Here is a 17,820-nt window from a genome sequence, read left to right as displayed (position 1 = left end):
AAACACTATCAACATTAATACAATTCAGTTTAAACAGTAGAAACAAATGTCCCAAGAATAGATTTCCCCTTCAACAAGAAAAAAGGATCTCCAGACTCATAATACAAAATTATACTTTGCAGGGAAGTTTGGGGTCCCCTGCTGGAGCTGCTCCCCCCGCGACCCGACACCGGATAAGCGGACGAAGATGGATGGATGGATGGACTTTGCACGCCGGTGTGCAGAAGTTAATATATTGAGATTCTAAGTGAATATTTTAAAGTTTCTCATTTCTTTCAGATTCCTAGTCAATATTCTAAGTTACTATGTCAATATATTGAGATATTCTGAGTTACTAAGTCAATATATTGAGATACTGAACCAATATGTTGAGTTACTAAGTCAATATATTACGATACTAAGCCAATATATTGAGATTAAGTCAATATTTTATAGTTTCTCATTACTTTGATATTCTTTGTTTATTTTCTGAGATACTGAGTCAATATAATGAGATACTAATTCAATATTTTGACCAGAGGTAGTGGTGACTTGAACTTGTACTATATCTAAAATAATTTTGTAGACATAACAATGGATTTTGCCACTAAATGTTGGTGTCAGCGTGTTTTTTTTTTTTCTTTCTACAATTCCACTTACCAAGGGATCCTTTAAAAAGGTGTAGCTACTTTACAGTTGATTATTACCTGATATTTAATCCGCTACAAACGAGTAGCGGAGCAGCTAGTAACGTTACGAGGCAGAGAGCCAGCCGTCAAGAGTCAAATTAACTTCATGCTTCATCCGCACAAAGCACACTTCTATCGCCACTAGTGACAGCTTTATTCGGCTCGTTTTCTGTTAGCTAACTAACACCGGCTGCCTGGCTTGCTGGTTCCGCGGTGCTTTCTTGCTGTATCGCTTACAGAGAATGAGCTGAACAGTGGGCTGGGTCTAACGTCAGCGGTCCGCTCTCCCGCTGCTGCTGGGTCTAACGTTAGTTAATGTATTTGTTTCAAATCGGTAAAGTAAAATCTGTAACATAAACGGAATGAGTGGCACATAATAACGTATATAATGCTTCATCCACACAAAGCACATTGCTATCGTCACGAGTGACTTCTGTTTTCAGCTTGTTTTCTGTGAACGATGTGGCGAGGAGGTAATGTTAAGGTGGAGTTAGCAAGCTAACACCAGCTAGCTCGCTGTGCTTTCATGCTGCTTCGCTTTCGGAGAATGCGCTGAACAGCGGGCTGGGTCTAACGTTAGCGGCCCGCCGACCCGCTGCCCGGGATCGTGGGGTAAAATATGTATTTGTTTCAATTCTGTAACATTGACGAAATGAGTGGCATTTTGTTTTGTTTGAGTTTTAACTTGTCCAGTGCGGCAAGTAAATTTCTCTTCCACTTGTCCTACAAAAAATCCACTTGTCCCGGACAAGCGGACAAGCCTTAATGTCGAGCCCTGACTAATGTGTGGTAACCATTGAGATTCTGTGCACTACTGTATTCCTGCTGTACAACTGACTGAGATTAGCTGACTGTGGTATCATATATCCCTAATCACAGGTCCATTTATAAGAAATGGTGGTAATCGTAGTATTTGCTAACTATAGACTGTTGTTGTTGATAGCTAAAGTTAGCTAAATTAGCATAGTCATAATTACTGATGTTGCTCGATAAATAGTCAGCCCTGCTGTCTATGTAAGGGTTAATGCCCATTGTCAGGTATTAATGGATGACGGTGAGGCGTGAACCGTCCAACGCGCAGGGCCAAAGTCCATTTTGTTTTGATGTAGTGTGTTAATTTAGAACAGTAAACAGTCACTTTCACTTTCAGAACTCCTTTAGTAGGTGTCCTACATCACTTTTTGATGGACACCCTGCAGCCAATCAGAATCAAGTATTCACCCAGAACATGGTATAATTTCTGATAACTGTTTAGAAAACATTTTCATATTTAAGTGAACTCACAAACAGAGTCAGAATCAGTCTCTTGGTTGTTGATTTGCACGGCGCGTCCCTCGTGTAGGGAAATGTTCACCACAATGTTTTCGCGTTGCCAGTCAATTCAGGTGTTTTCGGTTAGTGGTGGCTAATGTAGCTTTGAGTCGCTTACCTCAAGCAGAGATAAGGAGCTGGCTCCAAGCTCACTTCTTTTCAACTCCTCCAGAGAGGGTGGGCGCCGTTCATCTGATAAATACATTTTTCTTTTTCGGAGGGAGAGGTGAGCCATTTGAGTGGAGCGGAGTAAAGTCTGAGTTGAGTGCGGAGCGACATTGAGCGGGGGAGCGGAAGACACCAACAACTCTGTGAGTGAGCAGCAGAAATTCTCACTACTCCACTCTGCTCACATGTTCTAATGGCATGCTAAGCTAAAGACAAATATGTTTTGTTGCACATTTAACGACAATAAAGTTCAATTTAGGCTGATCAGTCTTTTCTCCCTCTGAAAGAAAACAACTGGGCAGACACATCAGTTTTCATCAGACTCACCCTGGGTCGGGTTAAGTAAGTCTACTGCTGACTTACAGCACTAATAACATTACCGTCATCACTAAACCTGTATGGAAATGATCACCTCTGCTGAAGTGTTAAATTCGTTAACGATCATACGACACAAGACAACACCGTCTCTCTCTCTCTCTCTCTCTCTGTGTGCATGCGCACACACACACACACACACACACACACACACACACACACACACACACACACACACACACACACACACACACACACACAAACGGTCCGGTTCCGGTGGTTGATGAACGCAGATATGTGCTGATTAGCTCTCATAACGGGCCGGGTGGGTAGCGCACTGCCATGAGTCCATGACGCTAATGTCTGATTACTCCACATATTCATTGTGATATTTTGTGATTACATTCTGAATCTGCAGCGTTCTCTGTCAGGTAAATACAGTAATACAACGTCTTCCTCTGATGTAGACGTAGCCTACACTGTAAGTCAGTAGTAGGCTATACAGGGGAGTTGCATATGAAGTGGTTTGGGGTCCTTCTGTAAGTCATTTTGGCGTACAATTTGGTTTTGAAGAATTCTACAAGCAGCAATACCACAGGCTAAGCAATCGGCCCGTTTCAAACAGACACATTTTCTTTTTTTTCATACCACCACCTCTTCGAAGGACAACTTTATTTTTAATGAAGCAATATATTTTTATATACGCAGTATGTTACATTCAGAGTTAGAATTACATTCAGTACATTTACTGTTGTCCTACCGTAACCATTCACCCTGTTTTAGTGAGACCCTGGATCATATTAGGGCATGGGGGATTAAAGCATGTACGGAGTGTAACACATAAAACGCGACTAAAAACCATGTTATGCATAAGTGTGGATAGTGTGGATAGTGTGTGCCTGTGTGTATGAGTAAAGTGGTAACTGCAAGGGCAAAAAAATAAAAAAAATAAGGGAAAAAGAAAATAAATAAATACGGTAATATAAATAATGTAAAAAAAAAATAGGGAGGGCCGGGTATTACATAATGGAGGAGGGAGGTATATGTCTGGTAATATACATGGCTTGTAGTTATGTTTTTATTGAATTTATAAACATTAGAAATGGGGACCAGGTAAGATTTCTTTGATTTCCAGTTTTGGAGGACTACTTTCTTAGCGACAGCTAGAGAAATGAACAATGGATTCCTGAATTTTTGTCACCAAGGAGACAGAGGGCCCTATCTTGCACTCAGCGCAATTGCCTTTGTACACCGACGCATGTATGATTCCTATTTTGCACCCAACGCACAGCAGACTTTTCCCTCCACAGACGCACGTCTATAAATTAGGGAATCTATTTGCGCTCCCGGGGGCGGTTCAGCAAAATGAGGAGGCGTGTTCCGGCGCAAACATTCCCTGATGCTATTTTGCAGTTTCAGAAAACAATTCCGCCAACGACCAGGAAAAACCTGTCTAGTCTAGTCTAAAGTCAGTAGCGCGTTATTCAGATGCTATTTTAGGGGCGCATGCTTGGCCATAATGTAGCGATGCGATGCAATCCTGATGGAGCAGGTGGACGGAGATGGAGTGGGGGGGGGAGGAGGAAGGGGCACAACAGGAGCAGGTGGTGCGTTTGGAGGCCCACGCTCCATGGCTGCAGCAATCCTCTCCAGACTTGAGGAGATGCGCCCGAGAGGAGCAGCAACATCGCCACCCGGCCAAGATGGCATTTATTACTTTGCCACATCTCGGACAGCTCCCGCTGGCGTGCGGCAGGCAAATCCACCGTTATAATAGCAATCCGCCATGGAACAAGCGCGCCTGCTCTTAAAGGGAATGTGAGATGAAGCTCTAATTGGTTATTTTCACGTTACGCCCAAACCCAACCTAGCTACTTCAGACCAACCCATTTTAGATTTGCGTCGGGCGCAAGACTCATTTTAGCAACAGAGGCATAATAGCAACAGCGCCCGAGATCCTCCCACAAAGCTACTTGCGTTTCACGTTTGATACTTGCGTTTCAGATCGTTAAAATAGGGCCCATAGTGTTGGAGATGATGGGATGCTGTAGTTCAGGATGGTGGACAGTGTCTCAGTGACCGTGATCCAGAATGAGTGAACTGGTTGACAGAGCTACATGGGGTGCAGATAGTCGTCTGTGCTACCTAAGGTGCATTGTGAAGAGATATCTGTGTTTACTAGACCCATTTTGAACCTTTTCCTTTGGGTGATGTGAGTTCTGTGAATTACTTTATATTAGTAAGCTAACTGTATAAGCTGCAGGTTTGTGTTGGCGGTCATCGGAAAGGTATTCTTACAGATTTGTCCCCAGTAATCAGGGGTGGGAGAGAAAGCCAGATCAGCTTCCCACTTGGTTGTTGGGAGCGTTATTGTTGTATTTAGGTTGGAAATCATTGTATATAGCCAGGTGTATATAAGTTCTTCTGTAAGTTGAAAGGGTTGTAATGTGTTGTTGGTGAGTCCGATTTTATCTTTAATTTTAAGTCTAACTTGTTGATATTGAAGGAACTGTTCTCTCCCAACCATATATTTCTGTGTGAGTGTGTTAAATGACATGAAATGGTTGTTCTCAAATTGGTGGTGAAGGTGTGTGATTCCTTTTTTGTGCCCATGTGGAGAAGTAAAAAGGTTTGTTCTGTAACATGAACACTGGATTGTTCCAGAGTGGGGTGAACTTGTTTAACTGTAGTGATGATTTTGTGATTTGGTTTGTTTTCCACCAGGCTGTCAGAATTGAATAGATGGTAATGCGTTGGCAGAAGTTGGATTTCTTGACTGATTGTGAGAGGAAGGGGAGATCTGCAATTGGGATCTTTGTACAATGGTTTGTTTCCAGTTCCAGCCATGGGTAATTGTGCTTGTGTCTATTGAACCATTTAACCATGTACTGTAATTGATTTGTTGAGAGTGATATTCTGGGTTTTTAGTTTTTTCAATAAAACTGTGTTGTTAATGAATTGAGAGTTTTGAACCATTTGTCTGTAGGAGTGATGGGGATCATAGAAAAAAGGTAGTTAATCTGGGGTAGGGTTTTCATTTTGACTGCAGCTATTCTTCCAATGAGTGTGAGTGGGTGTTTAGACAAGCTTTTATATTCGTCTTCAATTTTCCTGAGGAGGGGAGTATAGTTGAGGGTGAAGAGCTCTGACAGCTTGGGGGAAATCTGAATCTCTAGGTACTTGATGTTGCCTGTGTGAAGGTGGAGGAAGTGTCCTGAGCTCCAAAATCCCATGCATCATCTGAGAGGGGTAGTAAAATGTATTTATTCCAGTTGATAGTGTAATGGGAGACATAGGAGAATCTGTTGATAATATTGAACTTTTCTTTAAGTGATACCTGTGGGTTCTGTAAATAAAGTAAAAGATCATCTGCATATAAACTGATTTTGTGTTGTACGTTGGCTACCTGAATTCCTTTGATTATGTTGTTTTGTTGTATTGCTGCTGCGAGAGGTTCAATGAAAACAAGCACATTTTCAACGGGCTCTGTACTAGTTCAAACAAGTCAACAAAACTGATAATTTATAGTGGGATACAGAGCTGCATATAAAGCAGTATTATGTATAAATACCATCTTAGTCCTTAACCCCTCATGATATTTTCACTGAAGTCACATCCTGCTTGTGTATTTTATAACCTTTATTTATTCTTTTATTTTGTTGCTGTAGCGCTGAAAATGTATAAAGTCTAATTATAATGAAGTCTATCTAATGTAATGTAATCTAATACTTTGAACAGCCTTTTGTTACATGGCATGTGCTGTGTTGTTGTGCATGTGCAGACATTCTAATTCATGAATTAGGGCTCAACAGGGATGAAGTGATGTGTAAGACTATTAAAGTTCATAACCAAAATACAGAATTATTATCAAATGAGTAAAACAATAAATGCAAGCCTATAAAAGGAAATGTGTTTTCGTACCATGGTTGGTGTCAAAAATGTTGATGTTCTTGGTGAACTTGGAGCTTTGGTGTCCTCCTCCCTGCCGCAGTCCTCCGAGCAGGCACAACCTCCCAGTTGTGTCCCATATCACGCCCCCATACGAACGTTTACAAGGCATGATGGGTAGCGTAGTCCAAGAGCGTGTCTCTACGTCATACACCTCGAAGGCCTTCACTGGTCGCTTACACTGGCGACCGCCTAAAAGATTGTATACAAAGAATAGTTATAATTATAATTGTTAATATTGTGTATTTGCAAAGGAAGTCCCACACACTGTCTAACTTGCAAAAAAATAATTAAGTTTAATTGTAGGCAACGTTTCCGTACTAGACCATCTTCAGGCAAATGGTGATACATCCTGAGAAGCCATTGTCTGTAGGAGGTGACTGTTTTTGTGCACCAATTAGGGATGTTAACGATGACCATTTGATTGAAAATTATTGTTAGTCGGTTAAAAAAAAAAAGTGATCTCTAAATTAGGCAATTATAGATATTGGAATAAACGCTAATACAGTTAGCCATCTCATTCCAATATTTGTTTTTTGTGAAGTGAAATAATCCCTCACGCAAAATTTTTCATAAGGCATAAAAAAAAATTGTTTGGTTCCGGTTTGTTGTCTGTTGAAGTCATGGGTCGATAGGGAATTTATTTTATTTTTTATTTTTTTCCCAGTGGCAGAAAAGGATAAGTAGGATTTTTTTTTGCCTTTACAGTAGCATGGATACTCAATATTTTCATAACATAGCCTACCTGTTACTACATGTACAGTTGTCGCTTAATAAATTGAAAACATGTAATTCACGTGCATATTAAGTAGCCACGTGTATTTGTTTTGGTCTTATAATACAGCCACAGGTTTACCGCTCCAGCGGAGAGGATGGTTCGTTTAGACAGCAGCTACGTTTACAAGAGTTTGTCCAAAAATCAAGATTCGTTGCAAACTAAGAAACAGACTACAAACTGACATCTTTCATTTTAGCTTGTTTGTAAAGTCGCTAATTGCAGAGTAGAGCTTTGTTTGCACCGCGCGGTGAACAAGAGTGGCCAGCGCATGAAGAGCAGACTGAAATATCGGTTTCTACATGTTTAAATTTGCCTGTAGAACAGGTAGGTGGGTTTTGATAAATATTGACTCTTTAATCATGGAGGGTTTATTGTAGGCTTCTTACAGTTAACGAGTGTACCGTTAGTTCATCTGCGCCAGCGGAAGTAAATAATGTATAAGCTGTAGCTATCGTTTCTGCTATCGTTGTGTGTGCGTGTGTGTGTGTGTGTGTGTGTGTGCATCGCTGTTCAGAATCCCGTCTATCTTCCATAATGCAACGCTTGTATCCAAATGAATTGTGTTGTGAAGTTGTCATTAGCTTCCCTGCTGTTAGCCTCCTCCACTGAGCCCCAGGGACTTGCTGTAACGTTAGAGCACTCTAAAGGGGGTTTACCTTTCATTTGATCGGGTTTGCTTGCTACGTTGCCATCCTCTTGAACGACATTAAACACAACATATAGTTCATGAGTGGTTTCATCTGCCCTGTTTAACGTGTTGAAGCTCCCCGGCGGCGCAGTAGCGCTGTAGCTGGCCGCTGTGGCCGGTGAGGGCTGGTTGAAGGCGCCGTCCTCACGCTGCTGCTGCTGCCGTAAAAACCGGACACGGCAAAGTTAAGGTCGGCTCCTCTTCCAGCAGTGCTGGAGGAAAACGGGCATCGCAAGAGTGCTGTACAAAAATGTAATTATAGTTCGCCTTAAACGTTTTATTTGTGTATTTATTTCATTTGTATCATTTCTTCCCCAAGCTCATAAAATAAATTTGGGTCGCACATTAATTGACAGGGTCGGTCGGAAACCGGAACCAAACAATTCATTTTGTTAGGCCTGATCGCCTGTTTTAGCATTCTGAAGGTGCCTGTTTTATCCATTGGTTGTATCCTGTTGCAGTCTATTAGGCAATATTCCGCATAAGATGGGCTTATATTTGGAAACACATTACATCTGCATTTCAGTGGTAACAGATAAGGTGATGATGATGATCATCATCTTTCTTTATTACTGTTAGCACTACACTCAAACTAAAGCGGCGTCTCTTCGGAGCTGTCATTTTCTCAAATGAGCCGCGGCAATGTTTCTAAAGAGCTTCTAACGCTAGACAAACGACTTTATTTTAAACGCCATCACCTGGCTTGTACCCAAACTATTTCGAAACTAAGGAGCCATTTGTCCTCCGATTACATACAAGCTCCTCTGCGCCGCATTTGCGGGACTAGATTCGCGCTGTAGGGGATTTAAAAAACGTGACGTGAGTGGAAGGGCGGTCCCGGGGCTGTGTGTGTGTGTGTGTGTGTGTGTGTGTGTGTGTGTGTGTGTGTGTGTGTGTGTGTGTGTGTGTGAGAGAGAGATGCGACAGAGTTGAGAAATTGCAGGCGCGGCTCGAAATGGCTGTTATTTCAAATAGCGTAGCATATTTTAAACTAAACGGTTAACCGGTTTCAACCGGTTAATGAGGCTCGGTGACCGGTCAAGAAAATGTTTAGTTTTCGCCATCCCTAGCACCAATCAACAACTTACACTTGAAATCCGGCTTAAATACATAATATTTATTCACATATCCATTACTGTAAATGGAGCTTAAACTTAAATACAACACCATCTATAGTAACAATAATAATATATACCATACCAGAGCAATCTTTAGAAGATGGATGTTAATGTCTGTTAATGAATGCACACAAAAAAATAAATAAAGCATCCATAGACAGACATATTTCCAAAACCTGCTGGTAACTTATCAAATAATAGATAAATAAAGGAAAAATATCACAATTAACACAAGAGTCCTCACAAAAAAAATCTATAAATTCAATTAAGGCAATAAATTCATACTTTGCATTACTTTTTGTGTATTGGAAGATTTTTGCCAAATAATGTCAGTGGTTTTACACACCCAGTGAAGCTTTTGTAGTATCAACACACCCACACTGACGTGTTTGTACCTGCCACGTAGAGCTTGCTGGCCAGCAGATGTATGTTGGCATCGTAGCGCGGCGTCGGCATGGGAGGAAGCAGCGCCCACACGTCCTTCCGAAGATCATACTGCTGCAAGATGCTACGAGGGAGCAGGTCAGCACCCATTCCCCCCACAGCCAGAGCCCGACCATCTACACACACACACACACACACACACACAGAGCAAGAGTTTCCATTTGAGTGCTTTTATATTTTTATAATGTATTGGATTAGCAATGGGGGGATATAAAAATATATTGCTTCATTAAAAATAAAGTTGTCCTTCGAAGAGGTGGAGGTAGGGAAAAAGAAAATGTGCCTGTTTGGAACGGCCGATTGCTCGGCCTGTGGTATTGCTGCTAGTAGAATTCTTCACAACCAAATGCCGCTGCCCGTCCAGCAGAGCCCTGCGGAGCTCAGTCAGGGCAGCGGCATTTGGTTGTCCAGCAACCCAGAAAAAGTGACTTTGTGCTGGTCGTGGAGCTCCGTGGGCTGCCGATATCTCTGTGACCGAGTAGCAGTGCTTCGGCTGTAGTCTACTTCCACCCAATATAGTCCCAAGTCAATATCTACCTAGGAAATCATCTAGTCTTAATCTGCATCGCTATGTTTACTCATTGTGAATACGCAGGCCACAAGAAGTAATTAGGTTTTGTTTTTGTTGTTGTTGGGTTACTTTTACTCACGACATGCTAACGGCAACAAAGGATTCCATTCACTACGCTAAGCTAAGCTAAGCTAAACTAAGCTAAGCTAGTGGCGGCGCCGCCAGACTAAGACAATGCATGCACTGAGACAAAAATGTGTTTGCCCACCTATATAAATATAGAGGAGATGGTGAATAACCCTATTTCAACAAATGGTGGCGTATTCCTTTAAAATCGATTATTTTACCCAGAATCAATATTTTTTATTTTTACCAATGATCCACCTAAATATTTACTCTTTATTTTATTTTTCGACAGCAACTACTTCATATCCATTTCTAGCAAAACAGAGTGAAATCAGAAAATCCATGTTGTTCTTTACAAATGTAATAAATGTCTGACTGACTGACTAAAAACTATTTGTTTTTAGAAATGTCTCATGATATATTGTCTCTAGAAGTGTCTCATTCCAACTTCTGCTTTTGTTAAAGAAGGAAAAGAAAATCGCAATAATATTGAATGACAATACTTCTAGAATCGCAATGAATGCAAATTGCAACACAAATCCAATCGTCACCCATGTATCGTGAAAGAATCAAATTGGGACAAAAGAATATTGCATATCAAATGCATGGATTTTATGGATTTAAGTTTAGTATGTTAAATATCTGGACATCACAACGTTTCAGAAAATGCTGCAAATATATGTGGAACAATAACAACCTGCTCAACAATAATTAGTTTGTGATGACCAATCCCAGCAGATGGAAACACCTCCCTGGCGCCTAATTTTATGAAGTGCTAAAAAAATCTGCTAAGCTAAAGAGTTGGGTGAGAAGTTCGTGATGAAGCATGAGACTGGGACAGACGTGGGAAGGACAGCGAGTGCAGCAGCAGAATAATAAAATGCAGTCCGCGGCTGGCACTTTGGCATGACACCTCTAGCATAAGAATGGAAGTGGGTGAGAGTGTTGACACGATGGAAAACACAGCGTGAGAATGAAGAAAAACAGAGAGCTGCAGGGAAACAGCCTGCGTTTCATTTTTTTTAATTAATTGTTTAAGTTTATCTATATAAATTACACATATTCAACTTCAAATTCTAACCTCAATGCATCTACGTTATATAAATAACAAAAAGGGAGAAAAGTTACTTTAAAAAAATACTTTATATTCATTTTGGGGAATAGAAAAGATCATTACATGAGGTTCTTTGTCTGGTATCTGGGAAATAATAATTCTACAAATCATTTAGTCAAATCGGTGACTGATTATCCATTCAAAAATACCATATTTGTTTAAATTTGGCCCTATTGATCATTTTGTCAGACTATTTGTCTCTTTTTCAGTTGCTGGGGATGAGCAGCAAGCGAAGGGCCGATGATTAAAGATTCGTCAGGGAGATGGAGAGAACCGCCTATACGCCGCCAATAAGTCTGTGTGTGTACAGCATCTATCTGTGTTCCACGGACACTGATAGATGCACGCTGCACGCTGGACTGAGCACTCATCCAAGGCTGAAGACTTCAGTCTTCTCTGAAAAGATTTAGTTTAGTTTATTTCTATAGACTGCTGGACTGAACCCCAAAATGTGAGAATAAATGTAAGTGTCAGAGCACAAGAATTGTTCCGTTGGGAAAATGGGAAAACATTCTTACAAGACTTCTTGGTTACAATTGAAGTGTATTCAACTGTTTGAATCATGCAGTGTGTTCACCGTGGAGTGCAGTTAAACTGATCATCTCCTCCACACACAGGTGCTTGTTGATAAAAAACATAATTGACAAACTAAACTGTAACTTTTAGCAATAAACATGAAATCCAAGGCAGACTGGCTAAGGTGGAAAATCTAAATCTGTTTTTGTAACCTTAATGCTCAGTACAATACATGTAGATGACTGCTGTGTCACTGTTTGACAGTCAGAGAATTAAAGTAGTGTCCTTATTCCACATTAAAAACTTTTTTCTAACTGGGTTTTCAGCATGCCATGCCTTCATACTGGAAAGATTACAAAAAGATGTATTATCAAAGATGGCTGGATGCAGACTAACACTGCTTGATTTGTTTGTGCACTATTGATGGTTACTATTGTTATCCATCAATCTGTTACTTGTTTTAAAGTAATCTTTAACATTCATTCTCACATTAGTTAATCTTGTAAAAACAAATTTGCTGCATGTCATTCCCCTCTCTCTCCCCTTTCATGTCTAAGCTGTCCTGTCACAAATAAAGGCCTAAAATGCCTAAAAAATATAAAATAAAATAAACATTTGTCTTTGTTTTTTTGTCAAGATTTTAAATGTAATATTGGACAATATGGTTCCAAATGTGTAGTTTGATTGACATAATTTGGAGCACATCTCGCAGTACTTATTGTTAAAAATACTACAGTACATTTATTTATTCTTTCAAGATACACTTCAGTATACTCCACATTACGGCCTCAAGTGTCACTGTGGTAATCTGGTGGTAACGGCAGCTGGGTGCAGCGATGCGGATGTGGATGTGTTATCCATATTCTGCCTATTCAGTTCGGCTCGGACTACTTCAGTACCTGTGATGGACACGCACAAATCTCTTTCCCAGAGAGACTTTGGATAGGACACCTTTTAGCGCTCAATATTCGCAGCTTTGCACACACCACAGTACCACACTGTTGGGCAACTACAAGCCTATATGTTAAAGTATTAGTGTGCAATTAAGTCACAACTTATAAACTCTGGGTTTGGGCTGCTTTATTTCAGTCTTTCAGAGTATTACTACGTATTATGATTAGTGCTGTCAAACGATAAAAATATTTAATCGCGATTAATTGCATTAATGTCATAGTTAACTCGCAATTAATCGCACATTTTTATCTATTTTAAATGTCCCTTGATTTCTTTTTGTCCCATTATTTTTTCTCATTTTAATGCTCTTATCAACATGATACGATACTTTTAAAATGGTGCCTGAACCAAAAGATATATATATATTTAAAAAAGGAAAACTTGTTCAATTGTATTTGTCTGTTCTGTATGTTCAAAAATATAAAACAAAAAATAGATGATCTAAAAAAAAAGGAGCTCAAAACGATGAAAACAACCACTGGATGGGAAAAGGGTATTTTACAATTACAGTGAATGCCCCACGAGGCTGGCGAGGAGAGCAACATAACATCATGACTGTGTTTCTCAGACAACGGCAGCTCCAGTCCGGTGTTTACACCGTTTAGCTGTAAACATTTTAAGTTACCTGCTGCTAAGTGTAGTGTTGACTGGCTAACTGTATGCTAACGTTACCTGCTGCTAAGTGTAGTGTTGACTGGCTAACGGTAGGGTAACGTTACCTGCTGCTAAGTGTAGTGTTGACTGGCTAACGGTAGGCTAACGTTACCTGCTGCTAAGTGTAGTGTTGACTGGCTAACGGTAGGCTAACGTTACCTGCTGCTAAGTGTAGTGTTGACTGGCTAATGGTAGGCTAACGTTACCTGCTGCTAAGTCTAGTGTTGACTGGCTAACGGTAGGCTAACGTTACCTGCTGCTAAGTGTAGTGTTGACTAGCTAACGGTAGGCTAACGTTACCTGCTGCTAAGTGTAGTGTTGACTGGCTAACAGTAGGCTAACGTTACCTGCTGCTAAGTGTAGTGTTGACTGGCTAACGGTAGGCTAACGTTACCTGCTGCTAAGTGTAGTGTTGACTGGCTAACGGTAGGCTAACGTTACCTGCTGCTAAGTGTAGTGTTGACTGGCCTCCTGTGCGGCAATGTTTCAGTTCCCTCTAACGTCCGTTTTCGGAGCATCAGAAAGAAGCGCAGGCATCTAAGTGGCACCGAAATCCGCGTTGCTATTTGGTCCGGTAGAGTTTGCTGGGCCAAAAAGAACGTTAATCTTGCGATAAAAAAATTTACGCCGTTAAAATGGGTTAGCGTTAACGCCGTTAATAACGCATTTAACTGACGGCACTAATTATGATATATGTCCATACCTTTAACAGTGATGGATAAACCCATCAAGGCCTCCCGCAGAGCACTCCTCTTCCTCCACCTCCCTTCATCTGTGTTGTACATCTCCACCACCTTCAGGGGACTCTGGTCCTCTCCCACTCCTCCCACCACCAGGATTTGTTTTCCCAGCACTGCCACAGCTGCCCCAGCACGAGGGGTGGGCATGGGTGCCAAGCTCATCCAGCGGTCCCCCTGCAAACAGGGACAATCAGCATTCAGGCAGATAGATAGATAGATAGATAGATAGATAGATAGATAGATAGATAGATGGATAGATAGATAGATGGATAGATAGATAGATAGATAGATAGATAGATAGATAGATAGATAGATAGATAGATAGATAGATACTTTATTCATCCCTGTGGGGAAATTCGAGAGTGTGCAAGTTTCCCACGTGTTAGAGGGTGTACTTTTCCTAAGTTATAGTTTTTCTTTTCTTATTTAGGCTAGTGTACCTCTTCAGTGCAGGGATTTGCTTTATGTATATGTAGAGCTAGTTTATTTCCAATTTAAATCAAATGATCTGTGACAGGAATAGGGTTGGGTATCGTTTGGGTTTTTTCCAATGCTGGTGCTAAGGCGATACGTGCCTGAACCGATACTTTTATAGTACTAATAAGATATATTAATAATGTAATAACAATAACTTATTTCAACAGTAAATTGCTGTTAAACGACAAAAACCACCACCAGATGGGAAAAGGATATTTTACAATAACTTTGAATGCACTCCGAGGCTTAGGCTACCAACTTCAAGTGAACGCACCGTCTGTGTTTTTCCGACAACGGCAGCTGCAGACTGTTAGATCCCGGTGTCGGAATCCTCTCCAGTCACACTTTACGCTGTCTGGAACGTCTGTTTCAGAGCATCAGAGAGCAGAGCAGGCATTTCAGTGGCACCGAAATGAGGCATCTAAATCCACATTGCTATTCGGTCCGGTAGATACCTGTCGTTTAGGCACCCTAATCTCATCTCTACTATGCACACATAAACACACCATGTACTATCTGCAATAAATCCCCATCAGAAAACCAAGATGGTAAGAAGGAACAATGCGGCATTAAAACGTTGCCACAACCCAGAGCAGGACAATCACCTGCTGCTGTCATTAGAGCTCATTTTAGCTCTGCTCAATCTGGTAGATACTAGTTATTTAGGCACCGGTGCCGTATTAGCACCGGGTTTCGGTACCCAACCCTAGACAAGAACATTATCTTTTGTATATATATTCCAGCTTTATTTTCCCCTTTGTATTTAGTGCATTGGATAAATGTAACATTCGATGTGTTACATTTGAGCGTATGTGTGAATGTACGCTTTTTTGTTAATATATTAAAAATATAAATTGTGCTTTTTGTCTTAAAATTTTACAGTAGTATTTGACCAAAAGACTGTTGCTTTGACATCACTATAGTAACAACACGTTGTCAGTCATGTACTGTCTATTCCTAGTCAGGAAAAAACTGACACATTAGATACAGTGTCTATGTTGCATTTGTTTGGTACCTCGGGGGAGTAGAGCTCCAGGGCCGGGCAGGGCCTCCCTGCTGCGTCGCAGCCCCCGAGCATGTACATCTGCCCCCCCACCTCAGACAGAGTGTGGTAGACACGGCCGCTGGGCAGTCGTGCCAGGCTCTGCCAGTGAAACTCGTGGGCTGAAGGTATCGCCATGGCCTCAGCACCCCGGGGGAGACTCGCCGAGGCAGAGAGGGGTGAGGGAGGAGGCCAGAGTCAGGGAAGTTTTGTGGGGTGGATTAATCAGGGCAAGCTGAGAAGATGGAGGTGTGGGATAGCTGGGAGACTTGAGTCAGGCCCCCAGGGTGAGGGGGTGGTTCTTAATTTGAAAGGTGAAGGGGAGGTGAGCTGTAGGACTGTCGGATCAGTTAAAAGCCCGGCTGAACTCTCCTCGGTCCGCCACCTCACGCAGGGCCCTGCAGAAGATATGAGGCGGAAATGGATTTAGCAGTTCAAAATACAGATCAGAGCAGAACACATTTGTATGCATCTTCTGTGGAGTTATAAGAGTGGACCCACTTAGGCTACATTCAGACTGCAGGCAAAGATGTCGGCAACCCACCCGACCCGTCTTGAAACACATACCAAGGAGTCTAACGCGCTCAAGTCAGATGGTCGCACCGTGGCGCAATGAAAGTGAGGGCCGGCGCGCTCTGGCTGAGGTGGGATCTCGGTCCCTCGGGGTCGGGCACACCACCGGCCTGTCTAGCCCGCACAGTCGGGGAGGAGGAGCCTGAGTGCGTGCGAACCCGAAAGATGGTGAACTATGCCTGGTCAGGGCGAAGCCAGAGGACTCTCTGGTGGAGGCCCGTGAGCGGTCCTGACGTGCAAATCGGTCGTCCGGTCACACAGACCTCTGCAGTGAATCTGCAGCCATAACCCCACAAAAGGCCAAAATAGCCAATGTGTCTCTCTTTCTCTTCATTCTTCTCCTCCTCAGCACCTGCTCATTAATGTTACGGCTGCCATTACACAAACATTTTGAAATAAAAGTGAAAATGCTGACTTCCTCCATAAGCTCCCTAACTTTAGTGCAGCAGCGTGCACTCTGATGTCATTGGTATTGTTTTTTTTGGGCATGCGTGTCAGTTCGAAACCGCAAACAATTCACTCTGGAATCTGATATAGGCCACATTTTAAAAGGTCATGTCAACAGCAAAACAAAAAATCAGATCTGAGCAAAAAATCCAAATTAGGCATTAAGACTTGTTTTGTCCTTCGGGTCCTGGTGACCCAAAGGACAAAACAAGGGTTAATCCAGCACCTTAGTGCTCGTTTATACAGCATTTTGGTCAGCTTAAACTGTGTTTAACCCTTTTGTTGTCTTCCCGTCAACCTTGAACATTTTTTTTTTCAAGCTTACTGTGTTTAAATGTGCTCTAGAAATAAACTTTACTTACTTTACAAGAGACAGGGTTTAGAGAGCAATTCTCAACAAAGTAAAAGGAAGTACATAACCTTGTGTTGTCCTTCGAGTCACTGGGACCCGAAGGACCACACAAGGGTTAAGACTTGTGAACGTAGCTTAGCAGTAGCCTACAAGATGTTATCACTCAGCGACATCTTCAGTAAAACGAATATTAGGGTGTTTAAAGTGGGTTGGTCAGTGGAAAAATCTCATCAGCAGTGATACAAAGTAACTTCACACATTTATTTAAGTACTTAAGTACAGTTTGGAGGTACTTGACTTACATTGATTAATTTGGGGTTTTTGACTAGTTCTTGGACAAAACAAACAATTTGAATAAATCACCTTGTACTCTCAGAATACATCAGAATCAATATGGGCCTACAGTCTGAATACAGTCAGATGCCTGTAATTGGTGAACAAACACTCTATAATGGATAGCGCTTTTCAAAGTCCTCAAAAACATATGAAATATGAAATTTCCACACAAGCAATGATAGGAAGAAGGAAGGAAGGTATACTTTATTAGTCCCACTAGGGGAAATTACATGTTCCCCTCTGTTATTATATATATATATATATATTCACACAAGCATTATGTCAGAGCTAGGCAGGGCCGGACTGGGATTATAATTCAGGCCGGGAATCTAACAAGAGCCCATGTATACACACAATACTGTAAACATGAGTACGCTGATTTGCAGAACATTTGATACCTACTACTTTAACAATATTTCTTTAATTAAATTCAGAGCTCAAATCATAGTAACTATCAGTGGGTGCATGTTATGCTATTTTAAGGGGAACACTCACTATCTGAACTATCGTGTTACTCACTCAAAGTCCAATACAAATCAG

The 17,820-nt window shown here is 41.4% G+C and overlaps 1 protein-coding gene across 2 annotated transcripts in view; it reads right to left on the bottom strand.

Moving 5' to 3' along the window:
• klhdc8a (kelch domain containing 8A) overlaps window positions 1-17,820 on the bottom strand; it is a 50,839-nt gene that overhangs the window by 15,701 nt on the left and 17,318 nt on the right. For both annotated transcript variants that reach the window (XM_028574732.1, XM_028574733.1), the window contains exons 3-6: window positions 15,546-15,970; window positions 14,017-14,227; window positions 9,390-9,554; window positions 6,384-6,602 (exon numbers count right to left, since the gene is read on the bottom strand). In XM_028574732.1, the coding sequence (XP_028430533.1) occupies window positions 6,384-6,602; window positions 9,390-9,554; window positions 14,017-14,227; window positions 15,546-15,710 (760 nt within the window). In that variant the 5' untranslated portion in view covers window positions 15,711-15,970. The remainder of the gene's footprint in view (window positions 1-6,383; window positions 6,603-9,389; window positions 9,555-14,016; window positions 14,228-15,545; window positions 15,971-17,820) is intronic.

The sequence above is a fragment of the Perca flavescens genome, chromosome 4 (genome assembly GCF_004354835.1).
Source record: "Perca flavescens isolate YP-PL-M2 chromosome 4, PFLA_1.0, whole genome shotgun sequence".
In the NCBI taxonomy this organism is placed as follows: Eukaryota; Metazoa; Chordata; class Actinopteri; order Perciformes; family Percidae; genus Perca; species Perca flavescens.
This window is presented reverse-complemented; position numbering and strand designations above follow the sequence as displayed.